This window comes from Mytilus californianus, unplaced genomic scaffold, assembly GCF_021869535.1.
Source record: "Mytilus californianus isolate M0D057914Y unplaced genomic scaffold, xbMytCali1.0.p SCAF_9, whole genome shotgun sequence".
Taxonomy (NCBI): domain Eukaryota; kingdom Metazoa; phylum Mollusca; class Bivalvia; order Mytilida; family Mytilidae; genus Mytilus; species Mytilus californianus.
In genome coordinates this window covers 7,345,635-7,369,721 of record NW_026262745.1, presented here as the reverse complement: position 1 = coordinate 7,369,721, position 24,087 = coordinate 7,345,635, and the positions used below count along the sequence as shown (strand labels likewise).

At 32.0% G+C, this 24,087-nt stretch overlaps 1 protein-coding gene across 4 annotated transcripts; it reads right to left on the bottom strand.

Annotated features, from left to right (window-relative positions):
* Positions 1 to 327: 327 nt before the first annotated feature.
* Positions 328 to 24,087, bottom strand: LOC127714972 (palmitoyltransferase ZDHHC15B-like). Of its 4 annotated transcripts, XM_052220999.1 has the most exons (13): positions 23,931 to 24,087; positions 17,768 to 17,794; positions 16,991 to 17,085; positions 12,043 to 12,163; positions 10,830 to 10,899; positions 10,317 to 10,349; positions 9,618 to 9,738; positions 8,723 to 8,855; positions 7,975 to 8,101; positions 5,928 to 6,008; positions 4,099 to 4,202; positions 3,033 to 3,081; positions 328 to 773 (listed from the first exon to the last, which is right to left on the bottom strand). In XM_052220999.1, the coding sequence occupies exons 1-12, from the start codon at positions 24,043 to 24,045 to the stop codon at positions 3,041 to 3,043; spliced, it is 1,068 nt and encodes a 355-aa protein (XP_052076959.1). In that variant the 5' UTR covers positions 24,046 to 24,087; the 3' UTR covers positions 328 to 773; positions 3,033 to 3,040. The 4 variants fall into 4 exon arrangements, with proteins under 4 accessions (XP_052076959.1, XP_052076958.1, XP_052076961.1 ...); XM_052220998.1 differs by lacking the exon at positions 3,033 to 3,081; XM_052221001.1 differs by lacking the exon at positions 5,928 to 6,008.

The following is a 24,087-nucleotide window of genomic DNA, read 5'->3' as shown; positions in this document are numbered from 1 at the left end:
ACCTTGTGGTACAATGTCAGAGAGATCCATACACTTACACACAAGTTATTGTCTGGAAGTTACAAAAATGCTTATTGTTGGCCCCTTTTTGGCCCCTAATTCCTTAACTGTTGGTACCATAACCCCCAAAATCAATCCCAACCTTCCTTTCATGGTATTGAACCTTATGGTAAAATTTCATGGAGATCCATTCACTTAAACTAAAGTTAGAGTGCGAAAACCAATGTGTCTTCGGACGACGCCAGACGACGCCGGACGACGACGACGACGACGCCAACGTCATACCAATATACGACCAAAAAATTTTCAATTTTTGCGGTCGTATAATGACATTAGGTTTTTTATTGCTATAACAATTAGTGTTTGTCAAAAGTCAACACTTAACATATTACGAGGTATTTCATATGTTTGACATTTAAAACAACAATTTCATGACAATGAAAGTACATAAAAAATGCTATCCTGTCTGTACAAAGATCTAAGTGGAGAATTTACACTTCAAAACACTACAGTTTAATCAAAGAAAGAGTCTTTTTACAGTACATGTTAAAAATTCTAAAAATCAATAATTTTGTCATTTATGTAATGTCACTGCTATCAAAGTATTTGTTATTTTTACGACAGTAGTTTTAATATGAGACATGTCTTTTAAGAAACTTTCTGTTTGCCTTGCATCATTCCTATTCTATTATCTGTACAGGGTTATCTCCCCAACAACATTGATCACATGGCTCATCTGTAACTCACGGCTTTGTTGAAATGACTGTTATAGTCTGAAAAAAAATAAGGAATGTTTACAGTACCAGAAACAACTGTTTGATACTGTTGATATTGTACTTTATATCACAATACAAGAATATTGCTGTAAATAAGAACTGTGGATCAGTGCACAAAACTTAATGTGTCCTAAAGACAATGATGTCCCACCATAAAGAAACTACCTGAAAAAGCTGACATAAGATTGAATGCAAAATTTGAATGAGCCGGCAAAGTGTAAAATATACAAGGGTAAATACGTATGTTAATCACATTCAACTTTTCATCAATAGACTCTCTTCAACATTAAGGACTAGAATATAATTCTTGACTAAAATCTCTTGTGTGTTGATCTTGTAATGATGAACATTTTTTTTGCTGTTTCTAGATTTCCTTATCTACTATATTTTTGGCTATATTGAGTAGACGGACGACTTCATCCATGTTGATAACTGTAAATTTAGAAATTATTGCGAGGTTTTTAATAATGTGAAGAATGTAACTGGGTGAGTATTGCAATAATAAAAACTCACATTCTCATATCAGATACATATATCTTAAGGGCAGTTCCAGAAAAACATACATGGGACCAAGGGAAGGCACTTTTAAATCTCAACTATGGGTGGGTGTCATCTATTTTTTTTGCAAAGTGGTAATGTAAGTCAAATTTTAATTTGCCTCTATAGGTGCTTACCCCATTTTTAAAGTGCCTTCCCAGGGTACCATGTATGTTTTAATGGAACAGCCAAAATGCAGAAATTCCTGAAATCGCAATAAATAATCTCACAATTTTATTCATTCTCCAAAAATCGCAATAATAAATGTAGGCAATAATTTCTGAATTTACAGTATAATTTGTCCTGCTGATCATTTTTCCTAAGTTTCTATTTTATCTATCATAGTAATCAAGATAACAAGAAATATTGGTAAAATATTGGTAAAAGTCATCATTTAGGGGCAATAACTCCCATAAAAATTTATAACAACTCTTTTTTTCCATAATTTTTTATTAGGAGAGTGCCAAGCACTACCATATAATTTTCAGCTATACCAATTAACAACACATGAGACAACAGTCATGGCAAAGCTTTACAACAGTGACTTTTTAAAATGAAAGAACATTAAGTGAGCAAGCTCACATACCCCACACTACCCACATAATTAATATGGAATATTATTACAAGTACATATTTCTAAGATTTTGTTGAGTGGCTACCTAAATACAAGAGGATCTGACGAAAAATGGGGTCAAAATAATTTATATGGGATATTTTTTCAAGTACCCCCTTCTTAAAAATAGTCCCCAATTTAAGATTTTTCAATCATTGAACTCATCCAATGAGTGGCCATGCAAGGAACTTAAATATTTTGAAACTAACAATTTTTTTCAAACAACTTTTTGAAGGCCTGAAGAAACCATGTTTTTGATTTTTATGGATATTACTACATATGTTTTTTCTTTGCCAAACTTTTAAATTAATTAAATCAAATTAAATTCATTTAAGGGCCTTGGTGGCCGAGTGGTCTAAGAAGTCTAACTATATTGCATCACTAGTCTGTCAACACTGAGGTTGTGAGTTCGAATTTGGCGTGTGGCAGGTACATAAGACTCCAATATTAATTGACTAGGATTGTTAGTTTTCCACCCAAAGGACTGTTGTTCTCTCTGGCTTCTTCCACGAATGAAAACTGACCGTAATGAAAAAACGCAATAGTCCTGAAAGTGGCGTTAAACACGAACCAATCAATCAATCAAATAAAAATTCAGCTAATGTAAACTTAATTCAGTTCAATTTTCTATATCTATCTTTGGCAGTATTAATGTTATCTATAAAAAAAATTCTATACACAGATTCAGTCCCACATGCTCTAGCTGCATGCAAAATTTCATTAAAATCTCTAAGAGATATGTATATTTTTTATCTAAGTCTTCCTGTGGTTTTCAATTTTTCAAATGGAAACACAGGCAACTGCCAAAGCAAAATGAATATCTGTGTTCTAAAATATGCTCTAATTCCAATGAATAACTTCAAAACAAGTTATATCATTCAAATGATGTAAGGAAATGAATAAATAAAGCAAAATGTTATAAGCTCCAGCATATCACTCATGAAAACCATGTCATACCCCATGCTCTAGTCTTTGCTACGAAGAAGTCGCTCTCTGTAACAAATATCCAATATTGTAAAAAACAAAATCTGTATATTTGCAACAAAAACTATTAATGATGTGTGACAAAGCAATATAAATATATATAATAAGAAAGCAACAAGCACCTGTATTATCACTTGATTAAATTAGTACTGGAACCACTCAATTGTGTTCCTACAATAAAACAACTAACTGTTAGTAAATCTGTTTGTAAGTGTTCTTTGAATCTAATACATTCATTCAAAAGTGGAAATAAACACGTTATAGAAAAACATATATATGAAATTATACTATCAAAGGAGATGGTTGGGAATTGGGATTTTTTATTCCAAAATACATAAATTCTCACTTTCTACAATTTACAAAAACAAGCTCCATTTTTGATCATGTATTTTTTTTTTGCCTTTTGCCTAACTACTACCAGTAGTCTTAGCTTGAATATAACGATTAGGAAAGAACTGATTACTTTTAGTGATATCCATTTTTTCTTACTTTTGTTTAGCACATCACATTCTGAAATATTAAGTTTGATGTTTTATTATCTCTATCTACATATTTCTATGCTAAATTGCATTTTTTGTAAGGGCATCATTTCAGCTGTCCTGTCACATGCAGCTTGACAATAGTATATATAAGTACACCGCAAAAAATAATAGAAATAACTCTTTTAAAGTGTTACATTTGTTAAACTGATTGACATTGTTTCTGTAAATATCTTGAGCTTAAAGTCTTTCCTAATTATTCATGCTTCTGTTCTTTATAAGAATGAGTAAATTATTCATAGTAAATTCAATATCAAAAAAAAGAAATATCTATCAATTTCATAATTTGGGAGTAAAATTCAACAGATCTGACATGAATCTAAAACCAGAAAGTATGGCATTTGAGAAGTTTGACAGAATTATCCAACTTAAATTTATTTTTATCTGGAACTAAAATTTGAATAATGATATTTATTTTATCAAAAATGTGCTGTCCTTTGCTCTGCAGTATAAAAAAAGCAAGTTTCTGAGACTATTCAATAATGAAAATTTTGCAGTTCTATCATATTTTTTGAACTTTCACATTTCCAAGGTCAAAAATTCAATTTAAAAAGTTGAAATTCATAAAATCAATCATATTCTTTAAAAATTTCAATAGTTTCAGAAACAATCTATATCACAGCAACACTATTTGTGTGTTACATCTTACCACCATCAACATCTCCTTCCTCCATCCATCTTTGTCTGTCTGCTAACAGACCGTCAGACGGTATATCATCAGTCCTAGTCGGATAGGCAATGCCATCACCAAAACTGTAATAAATGGTATGTACTTTAAATATGTCCTAACATGGGTGTCCTTTCCATATTTACCAAAAGTTCTGTGTTAGTTGTCAGATTTTTCTTTAGTAGCTCTAGCTCATAATGGTCAACATTTTTGCAAATTTACAGATATTTAAAAAAACTGTTTGTATTGAACTTTCCTATGGTAAATGATGTACTGTGACTTCAGAAATTATTAGAGGGTCTTTTATTGCAAAGGACAGGGTGTAATGATCACCTAATTTGGGCTAATTTTCACTGAATTTGAATTTTTTAATTAAGAATTCCATTTATTTCTATTTTCAAACTTGAAATAATACGAAACTAAAACAGATAGTTAGGGATCAAAGAAATGTATAAATGTAGTTATGAATTAGAAAGGCGACTTCAAAAAAAATTTAAAGAAAAATAACAGACAGACTCACAAATTTAGAGACTATTCACAAACCAAATAAATAATTGAACAGTGTTTGTCTATATAAAAAAACACCTTTCATATCTTTATTAATAATATTCTTGCATGTATTTATTTACCACTTACAAATGTCTGTCAAAACCATGCAATTTGTCATTGTTTGCCAACAAAAATAATTATGCTATCTTTTGAATTTAAAATCTTGGTGAATATTCATAATAAAGTTTAGACCAAATAGGACCATTACCATGCCCTCACTTTTCAAACATTAATGAATTGTTACAAGGATAAAAAAAAAATTAAAATGATATACATGTACAACATTAAGAAAAGCTTACAAATTTTTTTGGGTACATATAGTAATTTCTCCTTGTAACAACTAGTTATTCATTTTAACTCATGAGTTCACAACTAAAAAATGCATTAAATAATTTCAGAAAATTCTAGGTGTGGCACTGGTAAGAACTCATTTCTATTTGCCTAAACTGATACATAAAGTAAAAGGAAAAAAATCTCTAAATTTGAGAATCTGTTTTTAAAAAAGTTTGACAGAGCAGTTTCCTTAACTTGATACTTCATAAATAAATGTCATTATGCACTTCTGAAACTACAGTACAAATCTTCCACAATAAAACAATTTGGGCAAAATTTTAATTTATTGAAATACTTTTTCTGAACGAAAAAAGTTGTGACTAGTATAAATTTCTACACTATTTTTGTTATATCGGAATATAAATAACTTGTCTCAGAGAGAAGATCAACAGAAAGGTTTGAGTGAAGTCTGTATAGTGCAGTGAATGTATAAAGTAGGGTAAGCCAGCTTTCCTTCTAATGATGGTTTATAGTTAAATAGAAATGTGAGGTATTTGTTAATGAGACAGTAATCCAACAGTACCAAAAATATCCAAAGATCTAGATTTTCACCAATATACAATTTAACAAGCTCTTTATCACCCAGAGTCTAGTCAAGTTGTGACTATATGTAATATGTGTCATCATTATTATATTTTTTATAGGACCAAAAAGCAAGAAAGATATGATTAAAAACAAAATATACTTTTTTAAGTTTTCTTAATCTATTTAGTAAGAAAAAAGCTATTATTAACAGTTCTAAATTTTAAACACAAAATATTTGTAGGTTGCATGTATGAAACAATAATCAATTCTGTAAAATTTATGTAAATAATTTCATTTTTCAACCTTAAGTTACAACACAACTTAAAATTCCTGAAAGTGTATTAAAAGCAAAGCAAGGAAAAATCAATCTCTTTGAGACAAATTAAAATATGTAGAGAGCTAACCTTGGTGTCTGAGCCATTGTTTGGTATGAATTACTGTTAGTCTGGGATTTCAAAGTTGGAAAGGACACCCCATCTCTGTCACTGTAATTTATATGGTAACTGTAGTTATAGCTATATAAATGTACATTATCTAAAGTGTACAGTACATCAGAGAATAACTGTTATTCCATAACATCACTGTAGACATCTGTTCAATCATTAAACAAAGGACTAGGTCCGGTAAGGGCCAATTTTGGCCTCAAATTTGAGGTTCATCTGATGAAAGATTTTGTACACTTTTTAAACACTTAAGTGTCTACTTCAGTCGATTCAAATAGTTTGTGAGAAAGATTTGAACTGATTCAGTCATTTCAGACGCTCATATTCAAGCTTAAATATGGAAAATCCATCAAATATGCCATAATATGTCACTTTTCAGATAGTTTTTGTCAAAAATGAAAGTGGCCGCATCCGTGTTCACCTTCAACCTTTATAACTGTTATGTATTATCATCAAATACAACTTACATTTAGATATTAAGAATGAACACGAATGCGGCCACTTCCATTTAAGACGAAACCGTCTAAAATTTAACTCAAATGCAAAATTTTGAAGATTTCAGTAATTTAGCATGTCTTAATGATGCTAGTACCCGATATATGTGCATTGTATTGTCAAAAACAGACCATGTTTATGTAGAAGAGGTATTCCACTTTCTAATAAATAGCTAAAAGATTACATAATAACAATTTTGTAAAACTGATATATTTTGGGGCCAAAAAGGGGTCTTACTGAACCTACTCCTTTCAAATGACACGTGTAGAAATTTGGTATCCCTATTTCTTTAAATTTATGGTTTGATCTCTATGTGTGATAATGTTCCATCTCATGCTGTTGGACTAACAATAGTTTTTCTAAGTCGAGATGAGTGAGGATAAGATAAGCCAACCTAATTGACATTGCCTATGAAAAAAACGATAAGCAGATTATATACTGTCATTCAACTCAAGGAGGTTTAAAGGTTAAATCTAATCTCAGTGCTATCGCCATCAAATGAGATTGTAGCTGCGAAAAACTCCTTCTCGTTTTCAACACCATAGATAATCCATAAATCTACTTAATCAAAGCTGCATAATAACAATTAACTTAATATCTGGACCACCTTAATCCTATAATCATATGCACCAAGAAAAATCCATGTTAAAAACTTGTCAACCTAAAATAACAGTTATTCTCTATGTACATTGCAACATGACACAGTTTGTTTTGATCTATTCCAAAGCAACAGTTTTCACATTTTCACTATTCACATATAAGATACATAACAATAAAAGCATCTTAAAATGGCAATCATGGTTTCTTTAAAATAATCTGTTCTATATTTATTTTTAAAAGAATTTTTTTCACATTTTGAAAGTTTTACACAGGAAGCTTTTTTGCACACCAAGCAAATGTTTGAACAATAGTAATGGCAAGTATTGGTGCAACAAAAAATATAACACGGTAACATATTATAACTACTTCTCTATTACAATGTCCTGGACATATATTATTCCAAAACAAACTGCTTAAATCCTTGTTGTTTGGTCTCTGGTGGATAGTTGTTTCATTAGCAACCATACCACATGTCCGTATTATATATACATAAAAAATCTGTGGGGGCAATGTTTAAATTGGATAACAATTGGAATTTTATAATACATTTCAATGAAAATGTTATTCAAAATTAATGTGTCTGCAAGTCATTTCTTAACAGAATCTTGATGACCCTTCCATTTGTATATTTTGATTTTTTTTTCAGGGAGGAAAGAATATATTTTACAACAAAAGGTTTTTCAATTTTCAATTAAAACTGATCAACTTGTGAGTTTGGGAGGATAAGCATGATAAGCCACATATATTCGGGAGACAACAAGTTTTCATCTAAATAGTTGGATAATTTAAATGGCTTGTATAACAAGAATCAAGCTAGCGACAAAAGGATCATTACAGAGTGAAAATACACCCAAACCTGTAGTGTCTAATATATATAACATCAATACATAGATATCCTCTTCCTTTTTTTTACCTTGAAAAAATTGGTAAAAACCAAAAAAGTTTTCTCTCTCCAAAAACTTCTTTGAAGTTGTTTAATTTGCCCAAACTGAAGCCATTTTTATCTGCTCCTGTCTGGAATATAGGTGATCTGAAAGACTCTAAAAAACAAAGATATTGAACATTATAATTCTTTGTTTACCACAATATTTCATTTACTGGAACTTTATGGTTTTGAAATGGTGACCATTATATGCTTTAGCCTTTGCATAAATGCTGTCTGCAAATTTTATTTGTATATATGTATACTTTCATTCAATTTTAAATTACAAATTGCTGATTAAAGTCTCACAAAAACTTTAAACTTTTTAAAATGTGGCTCTAGATGTTTGTTTGTTATTTGTTTTATTATGATACATACTGGCAAAACTTCAATAGTGGCTGTCATTAACTTGCATTGATGTATCAGCTCATTGTTGAACAATCTGAAGACAAGTAACCACAGAGCTGTGATTTTACTACATGCATTTGACTGTTCTCAGATAATTATGGTGTTTTTATCTTGTGTATTTCCAACTTAATACATATTTTTGCCTTCACTGCAAAATCCGGACCTAGGGTTGTCATGGTGTAAACCTCTACTCTGTGTTGATTGCCTCAATGACTTGAAGATGAAGAACAGAAATAAATATACATTTTTTTTGCTTTATGATTTGTCAACTAGTTAACCGTGAGTACATCTTGTATCACATGCTAGGTAAATATAATATCCAAATGCTTACCTAGAGTAGATCTATTACTGCATGTGAGGTATATATGATATCCAAATAACGATATCAAACTTATACCAAACATCATAGCAACGAAAAATACAAATAAAACATGGAACTTTACAGCCTCTTTACTACTACCCCCCTGAAAAAGAAATGTTTCTCAATTGCTAACATGTTAACGAGTTAACTTTTTTCGGTGTGAAAATCATGTAACGGAGTACAAATATGTCTGACAGGGTTCATCTGACCTTGACTTAATTTTATGGTTCATTGATCAATGTAGAGTTTTGTGACTGACTCTGTTTCAGTTACTATTTATATATAAGCTGTATTGAGTGTGTAAGATTGCTGTGAGGGGGAATAAACATATTTTATAGGATTGTACTAAGAAACTGACCTATCCAAGTTAACATTTACCTATAATAATAGATCAAAGGCATCTTCCTTGTAAGAATATACATTATATAAAAAAATAATTACTGAGTTAGCAAGACTTAAATCGCTGTGAAACTTAAACACGTTTTCTTAAGGTAATCCGCAAGTTCTTAATCCCAAGATTAATGCAATGTTTGTCTATAAATTTGTAAAATATTAAGGGCTATTCCATTCAAATGTATGTAGGTGGGTAAAAAGGAACTTCCAAGATCACCCCACATCCAACATATTTTCTTTGAAGATTTTTATATACATCAAATGGACATACAACCATAAATGAGCCACTACCCATGTCCTAATAAAATTTCCCTTCCTTCCCTCCTACATCTGTCTTAATGGAATAGCCCTTATAAAATAATTTTATATCAATGATTTAATAAAAGTTTTTCTTGACCATGTAGTGAATAAAGTACAATTCATTTAAGGCTTTTCTAATGAGATAAAATAAATGAAGTAATATACAACTTACCGTCCAAAATTCTATAAAATAATATAGACTTGTAAATGCTATAAATAAGCAGTACAGCAATCCATAACCAAGAAATAAAACAAAATATTTATAGTTTGTAAATCCTACACAATTATTCACCCTGAAAAATAAAAAAGTAATATTAGAAAATGATTCTGTCTCTTGAAGACATATTTTTAAGAAACTAATTACTGAGAGGAAAACTTTTTTCTTGCAGAAAAATATTACAAATCTTGATCATTCATCCAGCAGCTTATCATTGCAATTTCTTTTTATATCTAAAGTTAAAAATTACAAAATTACTTGGAATTTTTTAATGACTTAGAAAAACTGCAATGATTTTTAATTTTGGTTAGAATTATACATATACTTAAAAATGTTATTAACAAAATTGTCATTTTACTCCTGGAAATGTCTGCAGTGGTTTGTCTCATTTTTTTTTTGATATTTGGCTAATTTGATGTTGATGGCAGATACTTTTGGTTTAATTCATCAATTTTAATAGATTTAGATGATTTACAGCTTGACCTATTGTAGAGAGACATCATGTTGAAGATAGTATGTTTTCCTCTAGATGTCTTTTAGTTTTTTGTTTCATTTGGTTGCCATATCATTGACATCAGAATATCAAAAACTTGATTTAACTTAAAACTATGAGTAATAATTCAATGATCTAAAGATGACACTAAAGGTACTTACCAAGGACAATGGTGGTCCATTTTTAACACACATCTGGAAAAAAAAAAGTTTTTTGCAATATTTATGAAGGCATAATTATTATGATCTCAAATTTCTGGAAAAATAAAAGAAAACTAATGACATAAAAGATTGAAATGTGTTTACGCATAACAATATAATAATACATCTTTACAAGTAATTTTATAACTAATTGTCAGTTGAAACTGATTTATTGTATATCAGCATACTATTTCTTTCCTTTTTGTAACTAAATATTGATATAGGTAATAATATATGCTGTTAAGCTAAGCAACCAACAATCAATCAATCAATTTCAAAAGCGTTTTTTTTTTAAGTTGTGTAATGTATTTTTGTGAATTATATCAATTTGCTTATTTGCATGTATTTATTTTGTGTCATGAATTATACATCCATAATAATCATTTGCTTTAACAATATAGATGGTTAATAGATGGTGTGGCTTTACCCAACAAATATCAATGAATCCATCCTAATAGTTTTATATCTACTTACTGTCCACATACAGAACAATGGTGTGCTCTGTCTGGCTTTATACATTTACATTTCTCACAATATCTGGCACCTAAAAATAAATTTTTAGATCCATTAACATTTAGATTGATTTTATCCTAAAAAAGAAGTCTGGAATACCCAATGAATAAGGCAAATAATTTAGGTGGAATGCATTAAAATCTCAATAGACAAACTTTTGCATACACCTTTGGCTGTTTGAACTATAAGTGAAAATAGATAAAAAATTCATTGGCCTGTTCCATTTGCTGATATATTATAATGATTATTGAATGAATTCTTTGCATCTAGATGTGCATTTGTATAGTAAGCATACAAATCAGTGAAAAAACGTTATTAATCATGAAAGTAATTATCAATGATTAGATTTTCTGTTTAATAGATATATGTTGATGCTACATTAATTTCGGTTTCAATGATGTAAAATAATAATATGTCTACAACTTCCTTTTTTTGATATGCATCTTGAAAAGTGGTGTTTGTAAAAAAAATACCACATAACATTGTGATAAGTGTAACATCATCACATTTTTTAAGCTGTAAAACGTTGATTTTGGACAATAACAACCAAAAAGTTAACAGATTGGTAAATATGTCAAAAACAAGGTCATGACCCTACGATTATTTTATATCATTAAAACGGAAATTTGTATCAACAACATATTGATTTTTAAGAAATATCAAATCATTCGTAATCATTTTATAATTTTATGATTGATGTAGTTTATTACTATAAATAGTTTAATTAGGTTACAACTTACTTCCTGCATGTGTTCTTTTAAGTATAGGTTTATCTTTGGCTGATGATAAAAGTTACAACTTACTTTCTGCATGTTCTATTAAAGTATAGGTTTATCATTGGCTAATTCTAGAAGTAACTTACTTCCAGCATGTGTTCTATTAATATAGGTTTATCTTTGACTAATTCTAGAAGTAACTTGCTTCCAGCATGTGTTCTGTTAAGTATAGACTATAGGTTTATCTTTGGCTAATTCTAGAAGTAACTTACTTCCAGCATGTGTTCTGATAAGTATAGGTTTATCTTTGGCTAATTCTAGAAGTAACTTACTTCCAGCGTGTGTTCTGTTAAGTATAGCTTTATCATTGGCTAATTCTAGAAGTTACTACTTACTTCCAGCATGAATTCTGTTAAGTATAGGTTTATCATTAGCTAATTCTAGAAGTTACAACTTACTTCCAGCATGTGTTCTATTAAGTATAGGTTTATCTTTGGCTAATTCTAGAAGTATATTTTTCTGTGCTTCTTCACCTCTTTCTCTTTCTAATCTGTTTATTTCTTGAACTGTCAAATAAAACTGGAAAAACAAATATTGACATAAATTTATTTTATCACAGGTAAATGTTTGACTGGTTGTTTCATCATATAAGCCTAAATTTACATATATTGATGAAAATCTCCATTTCATTTTTTGGCTAGTTTGTATTTTTCTTTTTGCAAACGCATATCTTAAATATATCAAAATTGTACAATTTATGCACAATTTAAGAAAGTACTTAGATTTCCTTTGAAGTATTCATGTATACATTAGCCACCAAATACAGAAAACATGCTAAAATCATAGAAAATCATACATCAACAGTTCAACCTCTGTGGGCAAGAAGTCCAAGACTTCAATTTACTGTTCAAGTAGTTCATCTACTCACTATATAACATGTCAACACCAGGGCTTCCAAAAAATATTTGAGCCAGCAGGACATTTTATATCTTATCCCGATTTTAATCCCTTAAGACTAAGTCACAAAAGGCAATTATGGTAATCAGATGGCCATCCCAATGATTGACATTAGATTAAAAACTAGAGGCTCTCAAGAGCCTGTGTCGCTCACCTGATTCTACTTTGGTTTTGGAAATCATGTTAAAATAGATTAAAATCATAACAGATACCCTAATAATGAGTGAGGCCAAATTTGGTTTAATATTGGCCCTGTAATTTAATAAAAAATCCTGGTGGCAATCTTGAACAGTAAATCAGCAATAAAGTAGCAACACTTCATCAACACCTAATAAGAAACATTTATGCCATGTTTGGTTTCATTCCATTCAGTGCACCTCTAGAGGAAGACATTTGTATGTATTTCCAATAGGGTCTTATGTTAAAGGAAGTCCACCCGCTGGCAGCCATCATGGATGAAGGATCAGCTTCAAAGTAACAACACTTAGTCAGCACCTCATAAGTAACATTCATGCCATGTTTGGTTTCAATCCATTCAGTGGTTCTCTAAAAGAAGACATGTGTATGTAATGTCCATAGGGTCCTTTGTTAAACACTGTCCCCAACTGGTGGCCATCTTGGATGATGGATCGGCTTCAAAGTAACAACACTTGGTCAGCACTTCATAAGGAACATTCATGCCATGTTTGGTTTCATTCCATTCAGTGGTTCTCTAAAAGAAGACATTCGTATGTATTTCCCATAGGGTCCTATGTTAAACTAAGTCCCCCCGCTGGTGGCCATCTTGGATTGTGGATCGGCTTCAAAGTAACAACATTTGGTCAGCACCTCAAAAGGAACATTCATGCCATGTTTGGTTTCATTCCATTCAGTGGTTCTCTAAAAGAAGACATTTGTATGTATTTCCCATAGGGTCCTATGTTAAACTAAGTCCCCCCGCTGGTGGCCATCTTGGATTGTGGATCGGCTTCAAAGTAACAACATTTGGTCAGCACCTCAAAAGGAACATTCATGCCATGTTTGGTTTCATTCCATTCAGTGGTTCCTTAAAAGAAGACATTTGTATGCATTTCCCATAGGGTCCTATGTTAAACTAAGTCCCCCTCTGGTGGCCATCTTGGATGATGGATCGGCTTCAATGTAACAACACTTAGTCAGCACCTCATAAGGAACATTCATGCCATGTTTGGTTTCATTCCATTCAGTAGTTCTCTAAAAGAAGACATTTGTAAATATTTTCCATAGGGTCCTATGTTAAACTAAGTCCCCCGCAGGCGGCCATCTTTGATTATGAATCGGCTTCAAAGTAACAACACTTGGTCAGCACCTCATAACGAACATTCATGCCATGTTTGGTTTCAATCCATTCAGTGGTTCTCTAAAAGAAGACATGTGTATGTATTGTCCATAGGGACCTTTGTCAAACACTGTCCCCAACTGGTGGCCATCTTGGATGATGGATCGGCTTCAAAGTAACAACACTTGGTCAGCACCTCATAAGGAACATTCATGCCATGTTTGGTTTCAATCCATTCAGTGGTTCTCTAAAAGAAGACATGTGTATGTATTGTCCATAGGGACCTTTGTCAAACACTGTCCCCAGCTGGTGGCCATCTTGGACTATGGATCGGCTTCAAAGTAACAACACTTGGTCAGCACCTCATAAGGAACATTCATGCCATGTTTGGTTTCATTCCATTCAGTGGTTCTCTAAAAGAAGACATTCGTATGTATTTCCCGTAGGGTCCTATGTTAAACTAAGTCCCCCGCTGGTGGACATCTTGGATTATGGATCGGCTTCAAAGTAACAACACTTGGTCAGCACCTCAAAAGGAACATTCATGCCATGTTTGGTTTTATTCCATTCAGTGGTTCCTTAAAAGAAGACATTTGTATGTATTTCCCTTAGGGTCCTATGTTAAACTAAGTCCCCCGCCGGCGCCATCTTGGATGATGGATCTGCTTCAAAGTAACAACACTTGGTCAGCACCTCATAAGGAACATTCATGCCATGTTTGGTTTCATTCCATTCAGTGGTTCTCTAATAGAAGACATTTGTATGTATTTCCCATAGGGTCCTATGTTAAACTAGGTCCCCCGCTGACGGCCATCTTGGATGATGGATCGGCTTCAAAGTTACAACACTTGGTTAGCACCTCATAAGGAACATTCATGCCATGTTTGGTTTCATTCCATTCAGTGGTTCTCTAAAAGAAGACATGTGTATGTAATGTCCATAGGGTCCTTTGTTAAACACTGTCCCCAACTGGTGGCCATCTTGGATGATGGATCAGCTTCAAAGTAACAACACTTGGTCAGCACCTCATAAGGAACATTCTTGCCATGTTTGGTTTCATTCCATTCAGTGGTTCTCTAAAAGAAGACGTTTGTATATATTTCCCATAGGGTCCCATGTAAAACTAAGTTCCCCGCTGGCGGCCATCTTGGATTATGGATCGGCTTCAAAGTAACAACAATCGGTCAGCACCTCAAAAGGAACATTCATGCCATGTTTGGTTTCATTCCATTCTGTGGTTCTCTAAAAGAAGACATTTGTATGTATTTCTCATAGAGTCCCATGATAAACTAAGTCCCCTGCAGGCGACCATCTTGGATTATGGATCGGCTTCAAAGTAACAACACTCGGTCAGCACCTCATAAGAAACATTCATGCCATGTTTGGTTTCATTCCATTCAGTGGTTCTCTAAAAGAAGACATTTGTATGTATTTCCCATAGGGTCCAATGTTAAACTAAGTCCCCTGCTGGCGGCCATCTTGGATTATGGATCGGCTTCATAGTAACAACACTTGGTCAGCACCTCATAAGGAACATTCATGCCATGTTTGGTTTCATTCCATTCCGTGGTTCTCTAAAAGAAGACATTTGTATGTATTTCACATAGGGTCCCATGTTAAACTAAGTCCCCCGCTGGCGGCCATCTTGGATTTTGAAGCGGCTTCAAAGTAACAACACTCAGTCAGCACCTCATAAGGAACATTCATACCATGTTTGGTTTCATTCCATTCAGTGGTTCTCTAAAAGAAGACATTCGTATGTATTTCCCATAGGGTCCTATGTTAAACTAAGTCCCCCGCTGGCAGCCATCTTGGATTATGGATCGGCTTCAAATTAACAACACTTGGTCAGCACCTCATAAGGAACATTGATGCCATGTTTGGTTTCATTCCATTCAGTGGTTCTCTAAAAGAAGACATTTGTATGTATTTCCCATAGGGTCCTATGCTAAACTAAGTCCCCCGCTGGCGGCCATCTTGGATGATGGATCCGCTACAAAGTAACAACACTTGGTAAGCACCTCATAAGGAACATTCATGCCATGTTTGGTTTCATTCCATTCAGTAGTTCTCTAGAAGAAGTTCAAAATGTAAAAAGTTAACGACGACGACGGACGACGCCGTACGCCAAGTGATGAGAAAAGCTCACTTGGTCCTTCGGGCAAGGTGAGCTAAAAAATGATATTAAACTTTACTTTGGTGTGAATTTGATATTCGGACGTAAACTGTTAAATTGGCAGTGTATAATTCGAAGTGTGCACATCAGTGTGCTCATAACTGCCTTAGACTCTTTATTTGTGCAAAATTATGTTGTCAAAAACTTTACTTTCGTTTTTAAAATCACATTTTCCTAATACCAGATGTTGACCTGACAATGGTAAAACATGGACCAGAAACAGATACATAAAATCCATGTACGTTTACAAAGCACGACTGAATGAAGAAGCTCTTTCCACGTTATTTCTTCAACAAAATACTTGAAATGAACGTTAGATACAGGTATCAATGATAATTTTTATCATTTTTTAAGAAATGTAGGATGCATAATTAAATTTCCCTACTGCGCACATGCGCACACGTGTTCTAGTTCATACAATGTAGTTCTTACAATTTTTCATTTAAAACCTTTTTAAATTTTTCATCAAATCATGTTTATAAACGTATTTCTTATAATTTCAATCTTTTGGACTACATCAATTAGATAGAAACCTCTGAAATGTAAGAAATAAACTTTGAATAGACCGATCAATTTATACGATGTCCGGTACTGGAAATAGTTTACCTGTCACCTGAACAGGTAGATTTCAGCTGTCCAACAACTAATTAGCCTTGATTAAAATTAGAAAGTATTGAAGTAGGGGTTGTTTTGATAGTAATTAATCATCATATCACTTTTATGACCGGAAATGTGTGGCTGTTAAAGGCAAAAGGTTGGGTCAAAAAGATCACGAATTATGCTAAAATGACCGTCTCTTAAGAAAGCCTTGACAACTAAAAAGTAGATGACCGTTTCATGCTTTGCCCAGCCGGATTTTTACCGGACATTATACAATTGTCCGGAATATATGACTGTTTTGGAAGCCTTGGTCAACACTGAGTTATAGAAATACTGATAGCATACATGTCAATACAGATACTGGATGATTACTTACTGAACGAGGAACTGATCCAACATCTGTAAATATAGTTTTGGCATAGGCCCACAGAAATATCACCAATATAGGATGGTAGATTAACAGGTATATAACTGCAAATAGAAATCATTTATTGATGTGTTTCTAAATATATACATACATTTAATAATAAGATAGTGCATTGATGAATTGCGAAAAAAACACTTTCTCTTTCTGAACCCTTATTTCTGAATTTGGTTTTGTTTTTCTTTGAATTCTTACAATTTTTCACTTTTAATTTCAGCATTGGATCATGGATGATAAATATACTAAGACAGCTACTGTATAAGGTGTAGCCTCTTCATAGAATTCTTTTTTTAATGCTCTTTGTCATAGAAAAACCATTCCCTGGATTAATTCATAAAGGCATTTATCTACGGACTATGCAAAGAATTTTAAACTAATGATGTAAAATAATGAAACATCAAACTTAATTTGTATTTCCCTTTAAATCACCTCTTTAACCATACTCAGGTATCATTATAATTCAAATTGTGACAAAATGTTAAATAAATAGATGAGATAATCATGGATCAGATACTTCAGAAAACAACTGACAGAAAAAATATTAAGAGCCATTCCTTATAATTTAATTCCAAATTCCATTTTTAAGGAGTAAGTCATGAAAAAACGTTGGTGATGTCATGGTCACATGACAAAATTAGGTCTAAGAGTTGATAGACAAAAAACTTTCAGCCAATAAGAAGACTTGTTACATCAAAATTAAATTATTTAGTTATGTAGTTTGTAACATACCTTTTTCTGCAATACTTGGCACAGTATCTGGAAAGGACAAAAAGGTAATTAATCATTATTAGTCATATTTAACCAAATAAAATAGTTAAAACAAAATATGTTCAATTTGCTATTTGTTCGACATGTCCAAATTGCATCCAAAAAAGTCTGAAACATCAATCATTTACCATTCGATAAAATTAATGATCTAATGGCAGCTTAAAATATTGTAATCAATTTTAACAAGTATTCTGTGAGTATTGCCTGGCAATACATAGCATGCATAGTCCCCTACCAGTTAAAAATTCATTGTACTGGAACAAAATGCTAAGTTGATCTATAACTTGTCATGGTGTAAACTATAACAATTATCAAATCAATATCTTCAAGCATGACGCAAAAAAGTTAGGAAAACTGATTATTTGAGTGATTTTTCTAAGTCCAATGACAATAACTCTGCACAAAATCATCAGACCGGAACAGAATTCGAACTTGATTTGTAACTTGTCATGATGAAACTATATACCAATTATCAAATCAATATCTTCAAGCATGACAAAAAAATGTGAGGAAAACTGATTACTTGAGTGAATTTTCTAAGTTTAAGGACCATAACTCTGCACAATATCATCAGACCGGAACAAAATTCAAACTTGATCTGTAACTTGTCATGATAACACAATACACCAAATATCAAATCAATATCTTCAAACATGACGAAAAAAGTGTGGAAAACTGATTTGCCGGACTGATGGATGGACAGACACAGACAGACAGACGGATGGAGTGCAAACCTAATGTCTCCTTCGACTTCGTTGATAGGGGACTAAAAACCTTAGGCAAACTTTTATATGCCCAGAATTCAGCTTTATTAAGCAAAAATATTTTATTTTCCCTATTAAAAACTTTTAAAACCTCAATTTATCTTTAATTTCACTCTCTAACATGTCTACTGTCCATTACTATTGTTTGAATTTTCAATTCAATAAAACATTGTATCATGTTTTCTTTCATAGCATTTAAATTTAATTAATCAAATTAAATAATTGTCAAAATATGACATGCATGATTTTAAGGTAATATCAAATAATACAGGATTAAACGCCTTTCTAAAGGAATTTTTTTCCCTACCCGTAACCTCTTTCACACAGAAATTGTATATTTGTGTCACTGAATTGGCCTGGCGCATAAATATATTTTTTGGTTAACGCAAAAAAATGTATTCCATGAAATCTGCTTTCTGATAAAAAATAAAACTACATAAATATTTTATTATCATTCAAATAAATGTTTTGTGTTTATTATTTAATTTAACGAAGAACGTGAAGTGAAAATAATATTTTTTACATCGAGCTGGTTTGTGTTATCATCGCCGCCATCTTGTTTACATTGGTAACAAAAAGTAGTTCCGTCAACGTCGTCTTATCAAAAAATAAACAACTTCAAGAGCCACTTCCAGATGCCCTCTCCAACAATCATATAAACATACTCCCTTATATGCAAATCATATAAGAATTATTGATTTATATTAGGACAACTGTAATTTTACACTTACCATGATGTCATGACAAAAAAAAATAGATGTTTGTTTTTTTTAGGTTTTTTTAACAAATAAAGTTAATCTATGAGATACATGACATTTGATCCAACTCTTTTATATAGAAAATTCAAATTATGAAAACTGCAATTTTTCATTTTTCATTTATTTCATAAATGTTGTTTAATAATCTAAAACTAATATCTAAAAGGTAGAAACTGGACATTAACAGGTTTAGCTCAACCTATATGCCGTTTCAGGATCTAATGCATTCTGGGTAATTTTCAAAAGTGTACACCAAACAGTCAGGGGAATTACTAAAATGAGCGATTTCTTAAATCACTTTTTCAAGTAACATTTTGTCACGAAATGTTGCAAGTAGGAGTAGTCTTTCTTTGATAGTCACCTATTTAAGTAGTACAAATAAATCACTAGATTAAGTGATTTTATTCTATTGTAGCTTTAAATAAATAATATTAATGATCCTGGGACTAATTATGATGCTAAAATTATCAGAACCAACATCTGTGTTTATAGGATGCCAAGTCATGTCAGGTGATGACCCTACACAGAATCTGGGATAATGACATGAAAATCACTTGTTCAAGTATCATCAGACATGGGGTAATTGAAATATGTAATTGTAATTGGCTGTAATTAATTACAATTTCTCAAGTAATTGAATGTAATGTGTAATTGAGCATTTTTTCAATTACAAGTAATTGAAAGTAATGAATTACAAAGCCAAAATTGTCTGTAATTGACAATTACTTTTCAATTACAACTCAATTACATTTGAAATTTGGGGTCAGAAAGATTGAATCTTGTGTTTTCTCAAAAAATTACGAAAAGCCATGACCTTAGCAAATGTAGTTAGCTGACAAATCAAAGCCTACACAGTATACCTTCTGTAATTACACAACCATGGAAGATTTTTTATTTTGTAATGAATGAACAAAAAGTATTGTAGAAACATGCTATAATTTGTGTTTAAAAGTATCTTCTTGTATCATTTTCAATGAAATACATTAAAACATAAAATTTCAATAGGTAATTAAACAAAATTTAATATTTTCCAAATATTGAATAAGGCTTTTCATCATTTTGCACATTAAATTAAACCAGACATCTAGTCCTAATCTAATGATTCCTGATAGACAAATTATTATGTGCACTTCAGATTTATGTTTGTTTTTTCTTTATTCCTGTAACACACCAGATATTTAACTTTTACTCTTCTTTGATACTGGCTGAATTTGAAAATAGTCACTGTAGATCTCATTTGTTATTACTATAAAGCAACGTATGATAATTATGTACATATGATAGAATAAATGCATGTTCTATATTTTCCTTTCAAAAGTAATTGAAGTAAGTAATTACATTTGCCAAGTAATTGGAAAGTAATTAATTACATTGTCAATAAAAGTCAAATGTAATGTGTAATTTAATTGAAGATTTTGTAATCGTAATTGAATGTAATTAATTACTTTCAAAAGTAATTGACCTCATGTCTGAGTATCATACCTTTATTTTCTTCCAAAAAAATCACTTCTTGAAGTATCATTTCATTAATAACCCCCACTATTTTCAACACCCATGAACAATTAAATTTTGTTCGAGAACAGTTAAATTTTATTCCATAATCTGAGAGGTGAAACCTTTGAATTTTACAGGAAAAATACTCCCACTGCCGGTAAAAATCTGTTAAGAAAGTAATAGATCATTATATAGAGCTTTTATTATAGCATTTTTTCAACAAACTTAGAATTTACAGATGAATGATTGCATCAAAGGCATATATACCTTGCTACTTAAAAGAAGAAAAAGGTCCATTTTTTTCTAGTTTACTAATAATTAGATATAATCTAAACCTGAATGGTTAAAATTTTGGTAAAACTGCAAAATCACAGAATTTCTAATTTGCTACTTAACTGAGTGAATTAAAAAATCACTTATTCAGTAATTCCCCTGACCGAACAATGGGAATTTAACCAATAGCGTGGCTAATTTCATTTTGGGATACGAACAATGAAATAACCCACGGTCCTTTAGATTCTGAAATGGCAAATTGTATGTACATGTATGTAGGTAAATTCCCCCATTATTCAAAAATAACCTTCTAGAGCTGCAAGGATACAGAGGAATCTGTGTACACTCCCTATAAGGATTAACAGAGATGTGTCACTAACTTATATGCAACCCAACACCAAAGAAATGATAGGACACATATCGAATGGGGAATAGATCCACAATTTTGGCACAAATCATTACAATTTCAGCAAAAAAGTAGAGGTTGAATTTTTTATATTAATTTATTATTTTTTTAATCTAAGGACTGTCAATAGTCAAATAGGACTGTCTTTTTTCCCCCGTCATTTACAAATTACAGTAAAAACAGGCATCAAAACTATTCCTTTTCTTGACAGTGCGAGTTGACTTGTTGATGGTCCGAGTTGAATTAATAGACGGTCAGAGTTGACTTTATAGTTGGTCAAAGTTGTCTCGATAGAAGAAGGTCCAAGTCATCTCAATAGAAGAAGGTCCGAGTCATCTCTTTTGTAGACGGTCCGAGTCTCACACCCCTTCTACAGTATCAGAAATTATATAGTATGGGTCCGTGTTCATGTGTCTACTAGTCAATATCATAATCATTTGGGATCAACTGAACTTGGCGACCACAATACTTGTAACGACATGTCTCTAGTAATCTAGTTGTGTCAAACTGTCCGAAAGAACACTGGTTTCATTCATAGTTTGGAAAAAAATGAATGTAAAATCGGGATGACCCTGTATACCACCATTCCCCATGTGAAATTGAAAAATCGCTTGAAAGAAATAATCCACAATGCCTTTCATCATAAAAATGGTAGCATACGCTATAAATTTATTACTTTGGGATATCATAAGGCATATTTTGTTAATAGTGAACAAAAGGGTAAAACATGCTACACAGAAGAACAAGTGATCAGTATGCTGGAGTTTCTTATCGACAACATATTTGTTGAATTTGGAGGTAGACTTTTTCAACAAATTGTCGGCATTCCTATGGGAACGAACTGTGCGCCTCTCCTTGCCGACCTCTTCTTATTTTCATATGAATCGGAGTTCCTTCAGACACTTGTCAAAAACAAGAAGATCAAAGAAGCCAGATTATTTAATTTCACTTTTAGATATATTGATGATGTTCTTTCCATTAACAATCCGAACTTTTCTGATTGGGTTCCATTAATATATCCCCCAGAACTAGAAATTAAAGAAACAACAGACACGGCTTCCTCCGCCTCATTTTTAGACTTATATCTCGAATTTGACATACACAGTCATCTCAGTACCAGAATCTATGACAAACGAGACGATTTTAATTTTAAAATTATAAATTTCCCCCACCTTAGTAGCAATATACCAACTTCACCTGCATATGGGATATACATTTCCCAACTTATTCGATATTCAAGAGCTTGCAGCTCTTACTCAGACTTTGTAAAACGTCACCAGTGTCTGAGCAGAAAGTTGATGAACCAGGGGTATGTCAAAGAACGTCTCGTCCTTTTTCTAAAAAAGTTCATCGGAAGGTACCAAGACCTTGTTGATAAATATTCCGTATCAACTTCACAAACAATACATGATGGTCTTGAAGTATAGATTCTGCATACTGACGTTGTTTATCATCTTAACAACGTGTAATATTGTTCTTTCATTTGTCTTTGTTCTATTATTAATATTACTTTTACTGTTTGGTTTGTTTTCTGTGATATCCATTTGACGTGGCTAGGTACTTATACATCCCGTCAATGTGTTTGTATTATCTTTAATTTTTACTGGTGTGTTTTGTATATGCGACTTTTTGTGTTTCTGTGGTTCTTATAACGTGACTCTGTACTTTAAAAGATCCCGTCATTATGTTATTGTTCTATTATATGTCATTATGTTATTGTTCTATTATAAATTTGAAAATACTTTGAACGACAAACGACAAATTTATTTTACTCGCGTAGTGGTATTTACCATATGTGGATTCTTAAGGGTTCTGAAGAACTTCTGGACAATTATAAATCTCGGTCTATTTCTGAAATTAATTCTAACATAACTTTTGATTTTTTAACCCTGTATACCAACATTCCCCATGTGAAATTATAAAATTGTTTTGAATAGACATTGAATGACAAACTTTTTTCTTATGTGACGTTTACATTTTCTGACGTCAGACACGCGAAGCAATGAATGTGGGTCTTAATTTGATAGATGCTTTTGTGCTTTTTTTGTAAATAATTGTTTGTTTTGATATTGTAACACAGTGATGACTGCTGTACCCATATTTTGACTATTTTATTTATAATGTCTGTTTTGTTCACGCATCGTTGTAAATATAACGAAATTTGATAAGACTGTCGTACAAGTGAGAGGTTTAGCGCTATAAAACCAGGTTCAATCCACCATTTTCTACATTTGAAAATGCCTGTACCAAGTCAGGAATATGACAGTTGTTGTCCATTCGTTTGATGTGTTTTGTCATTTGATTTTGCCATGTGATTAGGGACTTTCCGATTGAATTTTCCTCGGAGTTCAGTATTTTTGTGATTTTACTTTTCACCATGATTGTGTACATCATTTCTTATAACTTTTCTTAAAGAAAAATACACCTACAGACACACAAAGCAACCACATAAGCGTAGTACGACCAGACAATAACTGCTGTAATGAAAACTACAGGAAACCACCGAACACAGGCACAACAAACTCTGACAGCAGCCGGGGCCATTTTGTTTTCATTTCTTACTTCCCGATTTCATTAGGCGTACTA